The sequence below is a fragment of the Haliaeetus leucocephalus genome, unplaced genomic scaffold (assembly GCF_000737465.1).
Source record: "Haliaeetus leucocephalus isolate CR32 unplaced genomic scaffold, Haliaeetus_leucocephalus-4.0 Scaffold0, whole genome shotgun sequence".
NCBI lineage: Eukaryota > Metazoa > Chordata > Aves > Accipitriformes > Accipitridae > Haliaeetus > Haliaeetus leucocephalus.
In genome coordinates this window covers 29,901,572-29,915,840 of record NW_010972436.1, presented here as the reverse complement: position 1 = coordinate 29,915,840, position 14,269 = coordinate 29,901,572, and the positions used below count along the sequence as shown (strand labels likewise).

General features: G+C 58.7%; 3 protein-coding genes across 3 annotated transcripts in view; all 3 read left to right on the top strand.

Annotated features, from left to right (window-relative positions):
- Nucleotides 1-251: 251 nt before the first annotated feature.
- Nucleotides 252-3,799, top strand: LOC104829350 (zinc finger and SCAN domain-containing protein 2-like). Its single transcript, XM_010563533.1, has 6 exons — nt 252-580; nt 818-1,036; nt 1,187-1,254; nt 1,833-2,291; nt 2,793-2,985; nt 3,619-3,799. Exons 1-6 carry the CDS (start codon nt 252-254, stop codon nt 3,797-3,799), a joined length of 1,449 nt encoding a protein of 482 aa, XP_010561835.1.
- A 2,772-nt stretch (nt 3,800-6,571) lies between these two features.
- Nucleotides 6,572-13,941, top strand: LOC104829339 (GTPase IMAP family member 1-like). The gene is given in 4 exon segments (XM_010563522.1): nt 6,572-6,926; nt 6,929-7,199; nt 8,124-8,247; nt 13,906-13,941. Coding segments are annotated over 4 exon segments (786 nt in total).
- A 153-nt stretch (nt 13,942-14,094) lies between these two features.
- Nucleotides 14,095-14,269, top strand: part of LOC104828443 — a 4,049-nt gene continuing 3,874 nt past the window's right edge. Inside the window, exon 1 of the mRNA XM_010562115.1 lies at nt 14,095-14,134. Coding sequence (XP_010560417.1) covers nt 14,117-14,134 — 18 coding nt within the window. The 5' untranslated portion in view covers nt 14,095-14,116. The remainder of the gene's footprint in view (nt 14,135-14,269) is intronic.

The window sequence follows — 14,269 nt, the reverse complement described above, 5'->3', positions numbered from 1 at the left end:
GGGACAGCCGCCCACCCAACCGGCCCAGGGCCATGAGATGCCACAACCCCCTTACCGGGGCACGGGGGGGAGGGGGGGCAGTGGGTGTTTGGCGGGGGGAGCACCCGAGGGGTTCGGCGGGTGCTGGCAGCCCCGGCACAGCCCGGTCCGACCGGTTCCCAGAGGTGCCGGGTGCTGGTGCCGGGAGCTGCAGCCCTCCCTGTCTGCGCTCCCCAGGGATGTGGGTGCCGTGAGCCGGGCAGCGGGCGCCCATGACGGACCTGGCTTCGCCCGCGGGCGAGAACCCCTTCGCCTTCCCGGGCGGCGAGGAGGGCCTGGGGGATGAGAAGGCGCTGGTGATCCACAGCCAGGCGGAGGAGGAGGCGGAGAAGGAGTTCAAGTGCATCCTCTGCGGGGAATGCTTCGGCCAGCAGCCCAGCCTCGCCCGGCACCAGAAGCACCACGCCGGGGAACGCACCTTCATCTGCGCCGAGTGCGGCAAAGCCTTCAGCCTCAAGCACAACCTCATCATCCACCAACGCATCCACACCGGGGAGCGTCCCTACCAGTGCGGCGTCTGCCAGAAGAGCTTCAGCCTCAAGCAGAACCTGCTCACCCACCAGCGCATCCACAGCGGCGAGAAGCCCTTCTCCTGCCAGCGCTGCGGGAAGCGCTTCCGCGAGCAGCGCTTCCTCCTCAACCACCAGCGCACCCACGCCGAGGACCGGCCCGGCACTGCCGCTGAGGTCCAGCCCGGCGGCAGCCGCTCGCCAGAGCTGCCTGAGGCAGCTGGCGGCCCCTTCGCCTGCGCCCAGTGCGGGAAGGGCTTCAGCTGCAGGAGCAGCCTGGCTGCCCACCAGCGCAGCCACGGCGGGGAGCGGCCCTTCGCCTGCCCCGACTGCGGCAAGACCTTCAGCCAAAAGGGCTCCCTGAAGATCCACCGGCGCACCCACGCCGGCGAGACCCCCTTCGCCTGCGCCCAGTGCGGCGAGAGCTTCGCCCAGAAGGTCAACCTCACCGCGCACCAGCGCACCCACGGGGCCGAGACCGCCCTCACGTGAGCCCCCCCCTCCCCGCCTCAGCACCCCCTGCCCATGCCGGCCTTCCTCCAACCACAGGTCCCAGCAGTGCCTGTGCCCCCCCCGCCTTTGGGGCTGCCCCGCCGGGGTTCTCCTCCTGTGTCCCCCCCCAGCCGGTTTCCCCCCAGGGTGCTGCAGGAGCACCTGGTGCCCCGCTCACACTCCCTCCTGCAATGGAAAATTCTGTCCCAGGGGAGTTGGGGGTCACTGGACGCTTCCCCAGGGTTTTGGGGCACGGGACAGCCCTGTCGGCATGGCACAGGGAGCCACCGTCACGCCTGCTTGGGGCGCACAGCCCAGCCTGGCCACACATTCAGCCATGCCCAGAATGACGGGGTGCCAGCAGCCTGGCTTGGCCTGGGAACCCCTCTGGCTGTGCTCCTCACCCGCTTCCTGCCCCTCATCCTTCTGCTGGGGTTTTTCTCCTGATGGTCACGAGGCTGGTCCTACCAGCACCAGAAGCCTTGGGCCCTCCCGTCCCCCACGCCAGGAGGAGCCTCGCACAGTCCGCGTGGTTCCCTGGGAGCCCTTCCTCCCCCTCGCCCGGCACCGCAGCCGCACAGCCTCATGCTGCAGCTTAAAGCCCCCAGGCCAGGGCGAGAGACCATGGAGGAGGAGGAGGAGGGAGTTTTCCCCAAGGCATCCTCACACGTCCCCCTGCCCTGCCTTGGCTGGTGTGGCTGTGGTCCGGTGCCGTGAACCCGTTCACCACCCAGCATGGCCTGTGTGCCGGGTGCTGGCGTGGGGTAACTTCTGCTGTGCTTGCTCGCCCAGGGAATGACGGCTGCGACTGCCAGAGCGGAGCCGGATCTCAGCAGCCACCAGCCGCCGGCCGCACACCGCCTTTCACAGGGAAGGAGCCGCACCACCACGCTGCCGTGGGCCCCACTGGGGAGAGGAACATGAAGAGGAGGAGGCAGCGGCTTGCCCCGGCTGCGCGGAGAGCCCCCAGTGGTGCAGAAATCATGCGAAATAAAAATAAAATAAAACACAAAGCTCGAGGGTGGAGACTGCTTCCCCACCGGCAGCAGCTCCAGCACGGAGGAGTGACTGCGGTGAGGCGGGGGGCTGCACCCCGCTGCGGCAAGGCAGAGACTCCCGGCCCAGGCAGCGCAGAGGTCCTGGTGCGGTGCCAGCAGCAAGGAGCTGAAGGACGACCCGGAGGCAGCGGGGAGCACCTGGCCAGGAAGGTGCGGGGTTGGGGCGGCGGGGAGGACCACGAGTGCCTGATGGGTGGGAAGGCTCCGGTCCGGAGACATGCTGACACCGAACCGCGGTGGAGAGCCAGAGCCTGGCTGGGAGAGGTGAGCCACAGCTGGGATGGGAATACCACCCTTCTCTGCCACGCTGGGCATGTGCGGCTGCAGGCAGGGACCAGCGCATGGCACGGTCCTGGCTCCCGGTGTCAGCGATGTCCCAGTTGCTGCCGAATCCTGAGGGACCTGGGCCAGGGCTCCCTCCTGCAGACCCCCTCCCGCATCCTCGTGTCACCCCTTGTGTGATGCCCTGGGCCAGCCACAGGCTCCAGGACAAGTGTCCAGGGTGAGCGTCCCTGCAAGAGGGACATGTGGCACTTTGCGACACTCTGGCCTTCGCCCCACACAGGCAGCAGCATTGGCAGCGCTGCCCATCCCCAGGCAGGATGCTCCATGTGGGCAACAACAAGCCGGAGCAGCAGAAATGCATTTTCGAAACCCAGGGATGTTTTTCCCCCAAACTTGTCACTCTGCACAGGGCCGTCTCGGCATGGGCTGCCAGCCGGGCTCGGCTCCAGCGGCTGCGGGTTGCTGGCCAGCGCCGCGCTGCCCGCAAGCTTCCCCTCGGCTCCGGACGAGAAGCGAAGCCCCATGCGGGTGCCTGCACAGGGACCCCCCGCGCTGCCCCGTCCCCCCGTCGCTTCCTTTGCCGCTGCTGTGTGGAAATGCAGGTACTTTGATGTGTATCATTAAATGAATTAAAGCCTGGAATATCCCGCGTCTCCCTCTCGCTGGAAGCTTGTGGAGCATGGGGAGGCCTGCTGGGTCCCCGCACTCCCTGGGTCAGCCTGTCTCCAGGCTGGGCATGCAGGGCAGAGCTGGGGGAGCCATCCCAGCCTTCCTGCTGGTGCTCTTACCCAGCCAGGGTCTCCTGGAGAGCAAGTGCAAACATGAGAACACGTATTTAGCAAAAAACCCCAAGTTACATTCCATATTTGTGGTTCACAATGTGCAGTCAAGCCAGGAACCGTGTTTAAGTGAAGGCTCTGGGTGTTGCACGTCGGGGGGGGTGCTCTGCTGGGGCTGGGGGCCTGGGGAACAGCCGCAGCAGCTGCGAGGGCACATCAAGGCCACCCCTTGCCGAGGACGGAGCTGCTCGGACACCGGCATGACCAGCTCCATGCTGCTGGCAAGCAACGGGCCACGGCCACATGGCCTTGCTCTGCAAGGCACCGGCTCCACATGGCTCCTTCCTCTCCAGCACGGCTTGGGGGGGTTTCTCTCTCATGAGTGGGCGTTTGAGCATTGTGCCAGCTGCAGCGGAGTTTGCTCCTGTCTCCCACTCACTTTTCTATGCTCTCCAGGTTGCCAAAGAATCCACATGCTGGTGGGACAGTGGTGGAGCGAGACCCCGGCTCACCCTCTACAGCAAGCCCCTCACAGGCGCCCACCCTAGGCTCTCCTTGCCCGGCTCAGCGGCTGTCGCTGCTGTGGGGCTCGGATGGATCCTGCACCGGGGATCAGTGGAGCATGTGCTGCACATAACTGGGACAAGCAGTGGCCAGGAGCAAAGAAAACCCCAATGCAAGCTCTACATGAGCTTGGGGACCACTACACGGGCTCAGACCAGGCATGCTGGCCAGTGTGGTGAGCCTGAGCTGTGCCATGAGCTTGGCCATCACTGCCAGCCCCCAAGCACCCTGCCCCAGGTGCTGCCAAGCACCCAAGAAAACCTTGTTCTTGGCGCTGCCAGAGCACCGTTCATCGCTGGCATTTTGACGATAATGTGCCGGAGCAGGTTCCTGGAGTGGCTTACATGGCCGGCATGGAGCGTTTGCTGCCAGTGTGGGGAGCGTGGCTGAAGTTCTGCTCCTGACATGTGGGCTGTGGTGGGCACAAGGCTTCCCTTCCATCACATCCCAGTGCCTTATGGTTGTCTCTGCCCCACAAACCCAGGCAGCACGGTCGCCATCCTGGTACGGCCCCAGCCCAGCGTCTCCTGTCCCTGTCCTGTCCCTTGTCGCTGCTGGACTCTGCCCTGCCACCCTTGCTGGTTTTACATCAGTGGTTCCCCTTTGCGCAATGCCCACCCTCACGCAGCTCCCTGTGCAGAGCACTCACACTGCCAGTGGGGAAAAAATCACCAGTGGAGCAGGGCCCCCACACACCCCAGGTTGTGCACATGTGTCAGGGGCAGCCCCGTGTCCTGGGGTTCCTGAAGTCTCTGGGATCTCTGGTTCTCTGGGACCGTGTGGCCCTTGATCTCTGGAGTTGCTGGATCCTTGGCCATGCCTGCGTGGATGGGAATGGGGCAACAGTGCCTGGCAGCAGAAGTCACAAACATCTGAGACCCCAGGGAGGCTTCAGGGGAAACCCCGGTGTCACAGGACAGGACACCTGCCCCACTAGCAGGACGTCACTGCCCCGGCACGGCCACACTGGGATCCCGTGCATGGGCAACGTCTCGCTTTCTCCTTCCCACCCCCTTAATTTCCAGTAACAGAAGCTGAAACTTGGACTCTTCCCTGTTTCGGTGTGGTTTGGTGCTTTTGCTGCACCTGGCTGCGGCACCCACACCCTGCCAGGCCAGTGGAGCCACAGGTGGCTGGGAGCACCCGGAGGGGGGGGGGGTCCAGGACATGTGAGACCCCACAAACGGAGGTGGCACCCAGAGCCCCCAGCGGTGCCCGAGGCCGAGCATGTATCCTCCACAGTGGGAAATGGGTCCCTTGGGGAGACGTCAGGCTGTGAGCCAGCTGGCATGCGGTGGCTGCCTGGCAGAGCCGTGCTGGAGTGGCACACCCCGGCCCCACAGCAGCACCGCTTGACCGCCAGGGACATGCAGGACCCCCCGTTCCATGGGGGACTCGTGCCAGAGAAGCTCTCGCAGGGCAGCCCCGTGGGAGCACCATCACAGGCTCCTGTTTTCACCCATCCTGCTTTCCACTCACCCAAAGTGCTCCCGTAGCAAAGTGCCCCCCGTCCACTCCCACCCCTGTGGGCACCAGGGCACACTGCACAGAGCATCCCTTCTTCAGGGCATCATCCCAGAGCAGCCCACCCCTTGGGGTATGGCTCCAAGGACAGCAGGGCTGTGGTGGCCTCAGCTAGCCTGGGCTGCGCCCAGGAACTGCTGCAGCCTGTAGCTGGGGCTGGCACTTGCTGTGGCACTGGGAGTATGGCACAGGCACCAATGGTGGCATGCAAAAGTACCAGGAGCGCTGCACAGGCACCGACGCCAGCATGCAGAGGTACCAGGAGTGACCCAGGACTCCAGGGCACACCAGTCCTGCCCACCCTGCAGCTTCTGCTTCTAATTGTAAATGTCAGATGTGCGGCCGCGGGTGGGAGGTTTGTGGTCAGTGCGGGGTCGCAATATGGGGTGAGGCGAGGGGCAGGCAGGAAGGGGGGGACTCTGGTGAGTCTTCCCCCCGTCTGCTGTGCACTCCAGCTATGCCTTTTTAGGGCCCATCTTCCCACAGCACAGGCAGCATTTCAACACCCCATAGCCTCATGCCGTGGGGAGAGGCCGGTGCTGCGAAGGGTCTGCATGCTGCCCCAGCTGCAGCATAAAGACTTTGCCACAGGCGGCCACTGCCATTGCTGCTGCCGCTCTGTGCACGAGCAATTCCCGGTGGCTCTGAGAGTCTCCAAGGGGACATGGTCTCTGCCACCCCCCAGCTCTCCGCCTGCTCGCCCAGGAAGGAGCCTGAGCCCTGGGCCAAGCCTTGCTGCCATGGGCAGAACAAGACCCCGTCCGGCCTCATTCTGTGCACTAGCAGAGAGGCACCAGGAGAAGGGACGAGCTCTGCGGCTGCAGGGGGGAACTCTTGCCTTGGCACTGGCTCCAGCCAGGCATCATGAAGGTACCAGGCTCGAGGGGCAGGGGAGGGAGATGTGTGAGGTTTTATGCTAGCTGGAAGGTTTTTTTGAGGGGAGGAAGGGAGTCCAGGCATGCCCGGGCAGCCAGAAGAGCCGTGCAGGGAGGGAGCTGGTTTGTCCCTGCTGAACTCCTGCCTGCACAAACCTGGTGCAGTGCCTGTTTTGCAGGCAGGAAGACCTGAGCGGGAGGCCAGGCTGTGCGAGAGAGCACTTCAAAGGTGTCTGGAGGATGTTACTGGTGTCCCCAGCCCCCCAGGCAGCCCCAAGGATGGTCTCCTGGGGGGACAGCCCATGCGGACACCCCAGGGACCTGGCACAGGCAGCACGGTGGTGCTAACAGGAGTTGTGTATGTCTGCTTTTGTCCGTGCAGCGTGGCTGTGGCCATCCAGCGTGCTCTCATTCCCATGCTGCCCAGGGAAGGCAGGGGCTTGGGGATGAGGCTCCTCCTGGTTGGGAAGAGTGGGGCAGGGAAAAGTGCCACCAGCAACACCCTCCTCGGAGAATGCCTGTTCAAGTTTGCGACCGAGCTGGTGATAGTTAGCTGTGTGCAAGCACAAGGGTGCTGCGATGGTGAGGACATCACGGTCACTGACACAGCTGATATTTTTGATCCAAAGGCTGCCATCTGTGAGGTGTACAAAGAAATTACTCATTGCATCAGGCTGTCCTCCCCAGGCCCCCATGTGCTGCTGCTGGGAACCAATCTGGGCCAATCCATCAAGGAGGACAAGGAGGCTGTACAGAGACTGCAGGACATTTTTGGAGTTGATGTTTTGAAGTACATGATCATGTTACTCATGCAGAAGACCTGGCAGGGAGGTCGCTGCACAATTACCTGCAGTATTGCAGCAACGGAGCGCTCCAGGACCTGATCCTGCGCTGTGGGAGCAGGTACTGCGGCTTCAACAACAGAGCAGTTGGTGCTGAACAGGACCAGCAGGTCACCAAGCTGATGGGGATGGTCTGCCACGTGGTGCAGGAGAATGGGGGTGAGTGGTAGAGCAACAACGTGTACCTGGAGGCCAGTTTAATGGAAGAGAAAGTGGAGTATCACATGGGGAGGTACAAAGCAGAGAGGAAAATGAGGGAGTGGTCCAGAGCTATGCCATGCAGGATAATTGTGGGTTGTGGGATAATTCTCCTTGTTCTTCCTCTGTTTTCCCTGATTTTCCTTATTTTTCCTGATTTCCTTATTTTGTGGTAGCGATGAATCACAGAGTCACAGGAACATCAAGGCTGGCAGGGACCTTTGGAGATCATCTAGTCCAAGCCCTGCTCAAGCAGGGTCCCCCCCCAGAGCTGGTTGCCCAGGACCATGTCCAGTTGGGTTTTGGACACCTCTAAGGATGGAGACTCCACCACCTTTCCGGGCAGCCTGTGCCAGTGCTCAGTCACACTCACAGTGAAAAAGTTTCCTGAAGTTTAAATGGAATTTCACATTTCTGTCTGTGCCCATCACCTCTCGTCCTGGCACCGGACACCACTTGGTCTCCATCAGGTGAGGAGAGGATTCCCCCTCAACATCCTCTTCTCCAGACTGAATGGTCCCAACTCTCCCAGCCTCTCCCCATCTGTCAGATGTTTCAATGTCCCAGTTGTCTTTGTTGGACCCGCTCCAGCGTGTCCACATCCATCTGGCACACAGAGCTCTCTGCTCCATGGACACATGCCACTCTCCAGCCCCAGGAGTCCTCATGTAATGACCACATATTTCCGAGGGAGATTATAAACTAAAATACTTCAAACCCGCCATGCCTGGCCTGGCACCATCCCACCGCAGTGCCATGTGCAGCCCCAGGCACCCTGATTTACTGCTGTGCATGCAGTTGCTGCTGCCACTGCTCTTGGAGACGCCACCGAATGCTTGCTTGTCATGTGTGATGGAGACACAAAGGCTGGTTTGGAAGGAAGAGGAGAAATGGCAAAAGACCTTCTCTGCCGGGCCAGGTGTGCGAGGGCGGCTGTGGGACCTGTCCTGTTCCACAGACCAAAGCGGTGCCTGCCCCAGGGCACGGTGTTGGGACCTGTCACCCTCCTCCTGCCACTGGTGTCCATCAGGGAGCTGCAGCTGGAGTCAGCCAGGCAGGGGACATTTTGTTTTCCTCCCCAGGTCAGTGAAAATAGAGATGAGGGAAGACCCACGCAGACAGTCTGGGCAGTCTGGCAGGGCCTTTCCATCAATGCCTGTGGCACTGGGGTGTCTCCCTGCTGTCTTGGGGCTTTCAGCTCTGTCCTGCAGTGCTGGTCCTAGGGATATGAGCATGGGAGATGACAGCAAACTCCTCCCAGGTCCAGGCCAGCTCATCTGGATTTCCCGTGCAATGCAGTTTCATTACAGCAACTCGTCACAGCCGCAGATGCCTTGAAGGTCAGCAAAAGGCTCCACAGAGCTCAGAGCATCAGCAAAGCACCAGGGTAAAAGAGGGGGTCCTTCCACAGGGATCTGCTGCAGAGTGGGAAAGTGATGGGTCTGTGCGGGGCCATGGCTGGGGCCACTGCCTGCAGTGGCTCCAGGAACAGCACTGGAGCTGCCTGATGCTCGTGCTGGAGATGCCTCTTGAGCCAGGGTATATTGGGTTTGCATGACAAGGTTTCAGTAGCAGGGGGGCTACAGGGGTGGCTTCTGTGAGAAGCTGCTAGAAGCTTCCCCCATGTCCCATGGAGCCAATGCCAGCCAGCTCTAAGATGGACCTGCTGCTGGCCAAGGCCAAGCCCATCAGCAACAGTGGTAGCGCCTCTGGGATAACAGATTTAAGAAGGGGGAAAAGTTGCTGTGGGACAGAAACTGCAGCCGGAGAGAGGAGTGAGAACATGTAAGAGAAACAACCCTGCAGAACCCCAGGTCAGTGAAGAAGGAGGGGGAGGAGGTGCTCCAGGTGCCAGAGCAGAGATTCCCCTGCAGCCCATGGAGAAGACCATGGTGAGGCAGGCTGTCCCCCTGCAGTCCATGGAGGTCCATGGGGGAGCAGATATCCACCTGCAGCCCAGGGAGGACCCCATGCCGGAGCAGGGGGATGCCTGAGGGAGGCTGTGACCCCGTGGGAAGACCACGCTGGAGCAGGCTCCTGGCAGGACTTGTGACCCTGCGGGGGACCCATGCTGCAGCAGTTTGTGAAGAACTCCAGCACATGGGAAGGACCCACGCTGGAGAAGTTCATGAAGGACTGTCTCCCATGGGAGGGACCCCACACTGGAGCAGGGGAAGAATGTGGAGTCCTGCCCCTGAGGAGGAAGGAGCGGCAGAGACAAGGTCTGATGAACTGACCCCAACCCCCATTCCCCACCCCCCCTGCGCTGCTGTGGGGAGGAGGTAGAGAATTCGGGAGTGAAGCTGTGCCTGGGAAGAAGGGAGGGGTGGGGGGAAGGTGTTTTAAGATTTGGTTTTATTTCTCATTACCCTGCTCTGATTTGATTGGTAATAAATTAAATTAATTTTCCCGAAGTCGAGTCTGTTTTGCCTGTGACTGTAATTAGTGAGTGATCTCTCCCTGTCCTTATCTCGACCCACAAGCCTTTCGTTATATTTTCTCTCCCCTGTCTAGCTGAGGAGGGTAGTGATAGAGCAGCTTTGGTGGGCACCTGGTGTCTAGCCAGAGTCAACCCACCACACAGGGAAAGTCCAGCCCAGTGGCTCAGCAGGAAAGCAGCCCAGGGTGTGAGCCTTCTACCAAAGGTCCCATGAACCGGCTTTTTCCGTGGATGCAGTGAGCTCTGGGCATTGCAGATAACGAAGCTCAGGGCAGGCGAAAGGAAGCACAGATAACCTTGGCTTTTGCACAAAGGGCAGCTCCCCCTCCTCACCCGCGGCCCACCCTCCCTAAACAGCCCACATTGCCCAGGTCTTCTGAGAGGGGGGATGCCCTTCCTCTGCTGTGGCCCAGAACACACACACCCCCCCCCCCCCCGGGCAGTCCCCCTGGAGTTCACAGGGCTGAAACTCCTCTGCTCCCTGGGGAGCAGGGACTGATTGCCCTCCGCCGCCTGAGCCTCCCAGGGCTCAGCATCACAGTGAAAAACAGTTGTATATGGAACCAGTTACAGCCCTTGTCACAACTGGGAAATGCCATCATAAAACTAACAGACAGAACAAACCATAATTAAAACAAAAAACTGGGACAAGTATTGCATTTCTAAACCCTGAAAGATATGGTCAGCCCTGAAGTGGTCAGGCAGTTGGACTAGATGATCTTTGTAGGTCCCTTCCAACAGAACTATTCTATTTCTATTCTATTCCAATTTTCTTTCTGCAAAACAAAGAATTAAAAATGGCTTAAATAATCAGAAAGTATGTGGAAGACTTATATGACAAATTTAGAGGGAAATAGCTTTAGAAAGTACATTGGAGTTAAAATAAATTAATTTCCTTCTAAAAACATTCAAGCAGGACAGAGAACTGCTTTTTCGTTTTGTCCTGGTTTTGGCTGGGATAGAGTTAATTGTCTTCTTAGTAGCTGGTATAGTGCTATGTTTTGGATTCAGTATGAGAAGAATGTTGATAACACACTGATGCTTTCAGTAGTCGCTAAGTAGTGTTTAGTCTAAGTCAAGGATTTTTCAGCTTCTTGTGCCCAGCCAGCAGGGAGGCTGGAGGGGCACAAGGAGTTGGGATGGGACACAGGCAGGACAGCTGACCCCAACTGGCCAAAGGGGTATTGCATACCATGTAACATCATTGCCAGGGTATAAACTGGGGGGATTTGGCCGGGGGGAGGGGGATCACTGCTTGGGAACTAACTGGGCATCAGTCAGTGAGTGGTGAGCAATTGCATTGTGCGTCACTTGTTTTGTATGTTCCAATTCTTTTTTTATTATTATTATTGTCATTTTATTATTGTTACTGTTATCAATATTATTTTCTTTCTTTCTGTTCTATTAAACTGTTCTTATCTCAGCCAACGAGTTTTACTCTTTTTTTCCCGGATTCTCTCCTCCATCCCAATGCGGGGCGGGGGGGAGTGAGTGAGCAGCTGTGTGGTGCTTAGTTGCTGGCTGGGGTTAAACCACAACACATTCTTTTGCCCCAGATATTTGTAGGGTGCAGATAACCACGAGAAGTTGATGTTCCTGTAATGACCTGGTGTGTACTACCAGTACAGACAAACTTGAAGTTTGTTAAACTACCATTATGGAAATGCAATTAAAATTTCCATCTTTATTGACTTTCAGTTCTCATTTGGAAAGAAACATTGCCCAAGCCTTGTTCATGGAAATCATAACCCACACCCTAAAAGCAGGTATTACAACCTTTTTTGGTTTTTTTCCCCTGGAATAATAGCAGCAGAATTTAAAACAATTTACCAAAGGCACCTGTGCATTTTGTCCTGGAGTTTCAATGTTGCAGCTTCTGATGGTTATGGTTTCTTCTCCAGATACAATGGCTGGAATTTAACCATTGCCTGTGAAGTGTGGCAGGGCATGTTAGAGAGAATGTGTGTGGGAAGAGATTTCTCTGAATTGCAAATCAGCTGTGCTGAACAAACAGCCTTGTATCGGCTGTCACTGAGGAGCCAGTTCTGCTCTCTAACAGCAGAAACTGCACAATAATCACAGAAATGGGAAAGTATGGAAAAATATCACCTCCTCCCTATGGGATGCGTTTTTAGTTGGGTACTTCTTGTCCCCACTGCTCTGTGCCCACAGCCAACACATCAGCTCTGTCTTCCTCCTCCACACAAGAGCAGGGCTGCCAATTTTCCTGGCTCAAAGGACTGAAGAGGCTTTTACTAGAACAAGTTTTGCCTTCAAAGTTGCCAGGTTGGGCGTCCACACACCAGAATATAAAGGCTATTCATGAAGTAGCTGCACCTCCGGTAATGCTGGGCACTCGAAAACGCTCTCATTTCCCGTGTGAAAACACTGAATCCTGAGGTCCATCTAGTGGCTGCTCCCTGAAGGCTGAGCTGGTGGCAATTGTGTATTAGGGGACCCAAGGAAGGGGCCGAGTGGGGCGCAGATGGAAAGAAGAGGGTGTAGCCATTAAACACCATCCCCCGTGGAACTAGGGATGGAGCTTGGCACTGCGGGGATGCTCCAGTCCCCTGCCACCGGCACCCAGTCATGGTCCTGCTGTGACAGGGATAAAGAGTTGCTGTGCAGCAGGGGCTACGGCACAGACAGAGCTGTCAATAAGGCATAAGCAGAGAACATGGCCCAATTCCCAGAGCAGAGGGAATAGGAGGGCGACTGGATCCTTTCCACTGCCCCTGTGTAACCAGTGGATGCTGCAAAACCATCCTCACACTGAGATATCTCTGCAACCTATGTAAACTTCACCTGAAAATTAACTGGAAAACCTAGTGAAGGAGGAGGAGGAGGCAAAGAGTTCTGTGTTCATGTAGAGAGTGGCTGAGGGAACCGGGGTTGTTTAGCCTGGAGAAGAGGAGGCTGAGGGGAGACCTTATCGCCCTCTACAGCTAGCTGAAAGGAGGTTGTAGCAAGGTGGGGATCGGTCTCTTTTCCCAAGTAACAAGTGATGGGACTAGAGGAAACAGCCTCAAGTTGTGCCAGGGGAGGTTTAGTTTGGAGATTAGGAAAAAATTCTTCACTGAAAGGGCTGTCAAGCACTGAAACAGGCTGCCCAGGGAAGGGGTTGAGTCACCATCCCTGGGGGTATATTTAAAAGACGTGTAGACATGGCACTTAGGGACATGGTTTAGTGGTGGATCTGGCAGTGTTAGGTTAATGGTTGGACTAGCAGTCTTTTCCAACCTCAATGGTTCTGTGATTCTGTGATTATGGGTGGAGACCCCCCATCAGTGAGGTTTCTTAAGGTGAAAGCATCACCATGGCTCAGCAGGCACTAGTGGTGGGGCAAGGTGAGCCCCCACACCTCCCTGGCCTTGCCGGGATCCTGTTGCATGCAGGGGTTGTGCTTGGGAGCTGTGCCTGCCTTCCTGAGCCTGGAGGCAAAACAACCCCAGTTCCCCCAGCTGCCCCTCATAAGACTTGTTCTCTAGACCCTTCACCAGCTTTGTTGCCCTTCTCTGGACACGCTCCAGCACCCCAATGTCTTTCCTGCAGTGAGGGGCCAAAACTGAACACAGTACTCAAGGTGCGGCCTCACCAGTGCTGAGTACAGGGGGACGATCACTGCCCTGCTCCTGCTGGCCACGCTATTTCTGATACAGGCCAGGACGCTGTTGGCCTTCTTGGCCACCTGGGCACACTGCTGGCTCATATTCAGCCGGCTGTCAACCACCACCCCCAGGTCTTTCTCTGCTCGGCAGCTTTTCAGCCACTCTTCCCCAAGCCTGTAGCGCTGCATGGTGTTGCTGTGACCCAAGTGCAGGACCCGACGCTGAGCCTTGTTGAACCTCATACAATTGGCCTCGGCCCATCGATCCAGCCTGTCCAGATCCCTCTGTAGAGCCTTCCTACCCTCTGGCAGATCAACACTCCCACCCAGCTCGGTGTCATCCGCAAACGTTCTGAGGGTGTTCACCATAAAGAAATAATTAGCAATAATTACTGTAGACCATGATTACTAAATAATAAGCAACGAGGTAAATCCCACCGGGCCTCTGAGCGGGGCGGGCACACAAGCCGAGGAGGCCGCACCGGAAGCCGCCCCGACAGACCAATGGTGGCGCCGCTGCCAATCACGTGAGGGGCGAGGCAGGCGCAGCGCTCAAAATGGCGGCGCCGCCATCACCGCGCTCATCCGGCCGAGCGCGGCCCGGCCCCGCCCCTTTGGGAAGCTGGGGCGGGTCACGTGGGCACTCGACCGCACTTTCCGGTCGGCAGCGGCCACCTTTTCTTTTCCCGGAAGAGGCGTGGCTCCGGCCGGAAGCGCGTGGGGGAGTGACGGCGGGAGAAGCGGCCCGCGCCGTTTGTGCCGGGGGGGGGGAGGGGAAGGCGTACGTCACGCGGCCTACTTCCGGCACGGAGCCTTGTGGGTGGCTGGCGCACCGGAAGCGCCGCTCTGAGGCCCCGAGCGGCGGCCCGGCGGGGAGCAGGCCCCCCGCCTCCTCCCGGGCGCCATGGCGGGGCAGACGCAGGTAGGAGCCGGGCCCTGGCGGAGGGTGGCCCGGACCGCCCTCCCCACCACCGGGTCCCTCGTTGCCCGGCTCTGCACACGCCCCCCTAATCCCCCTCAGGCCTCTCGGGGGGGGCTCCTGCTTCTCTGCCCCCCC

Excerpts from the sequence above, each read along its gene's own strand:
- LOC104829350 (XM_010563533.1), top strand. The coding sequence starts at position 252 with ATGACGGACCTGGCTTCGCCCGCGGGCGAGAACCCCTTCGCCTTCCCG. Across the intron at positions 1,037-1,186 it reads GGGGCCGAGACCGCCCTCAC|GGTGCTGCAGGAGCACCTGG; the intron begins GTGAGCCCCCCC and ends GTTTCCCCCCAG. Across the intron at positions 1,255-1,832 it reads GAAAATTCTGTCCCAGGGGA|GGAATGACGGCTGCGACTGC; the intron begins GTTGGGGGTCAC and ends TTGCTCGCCCAG.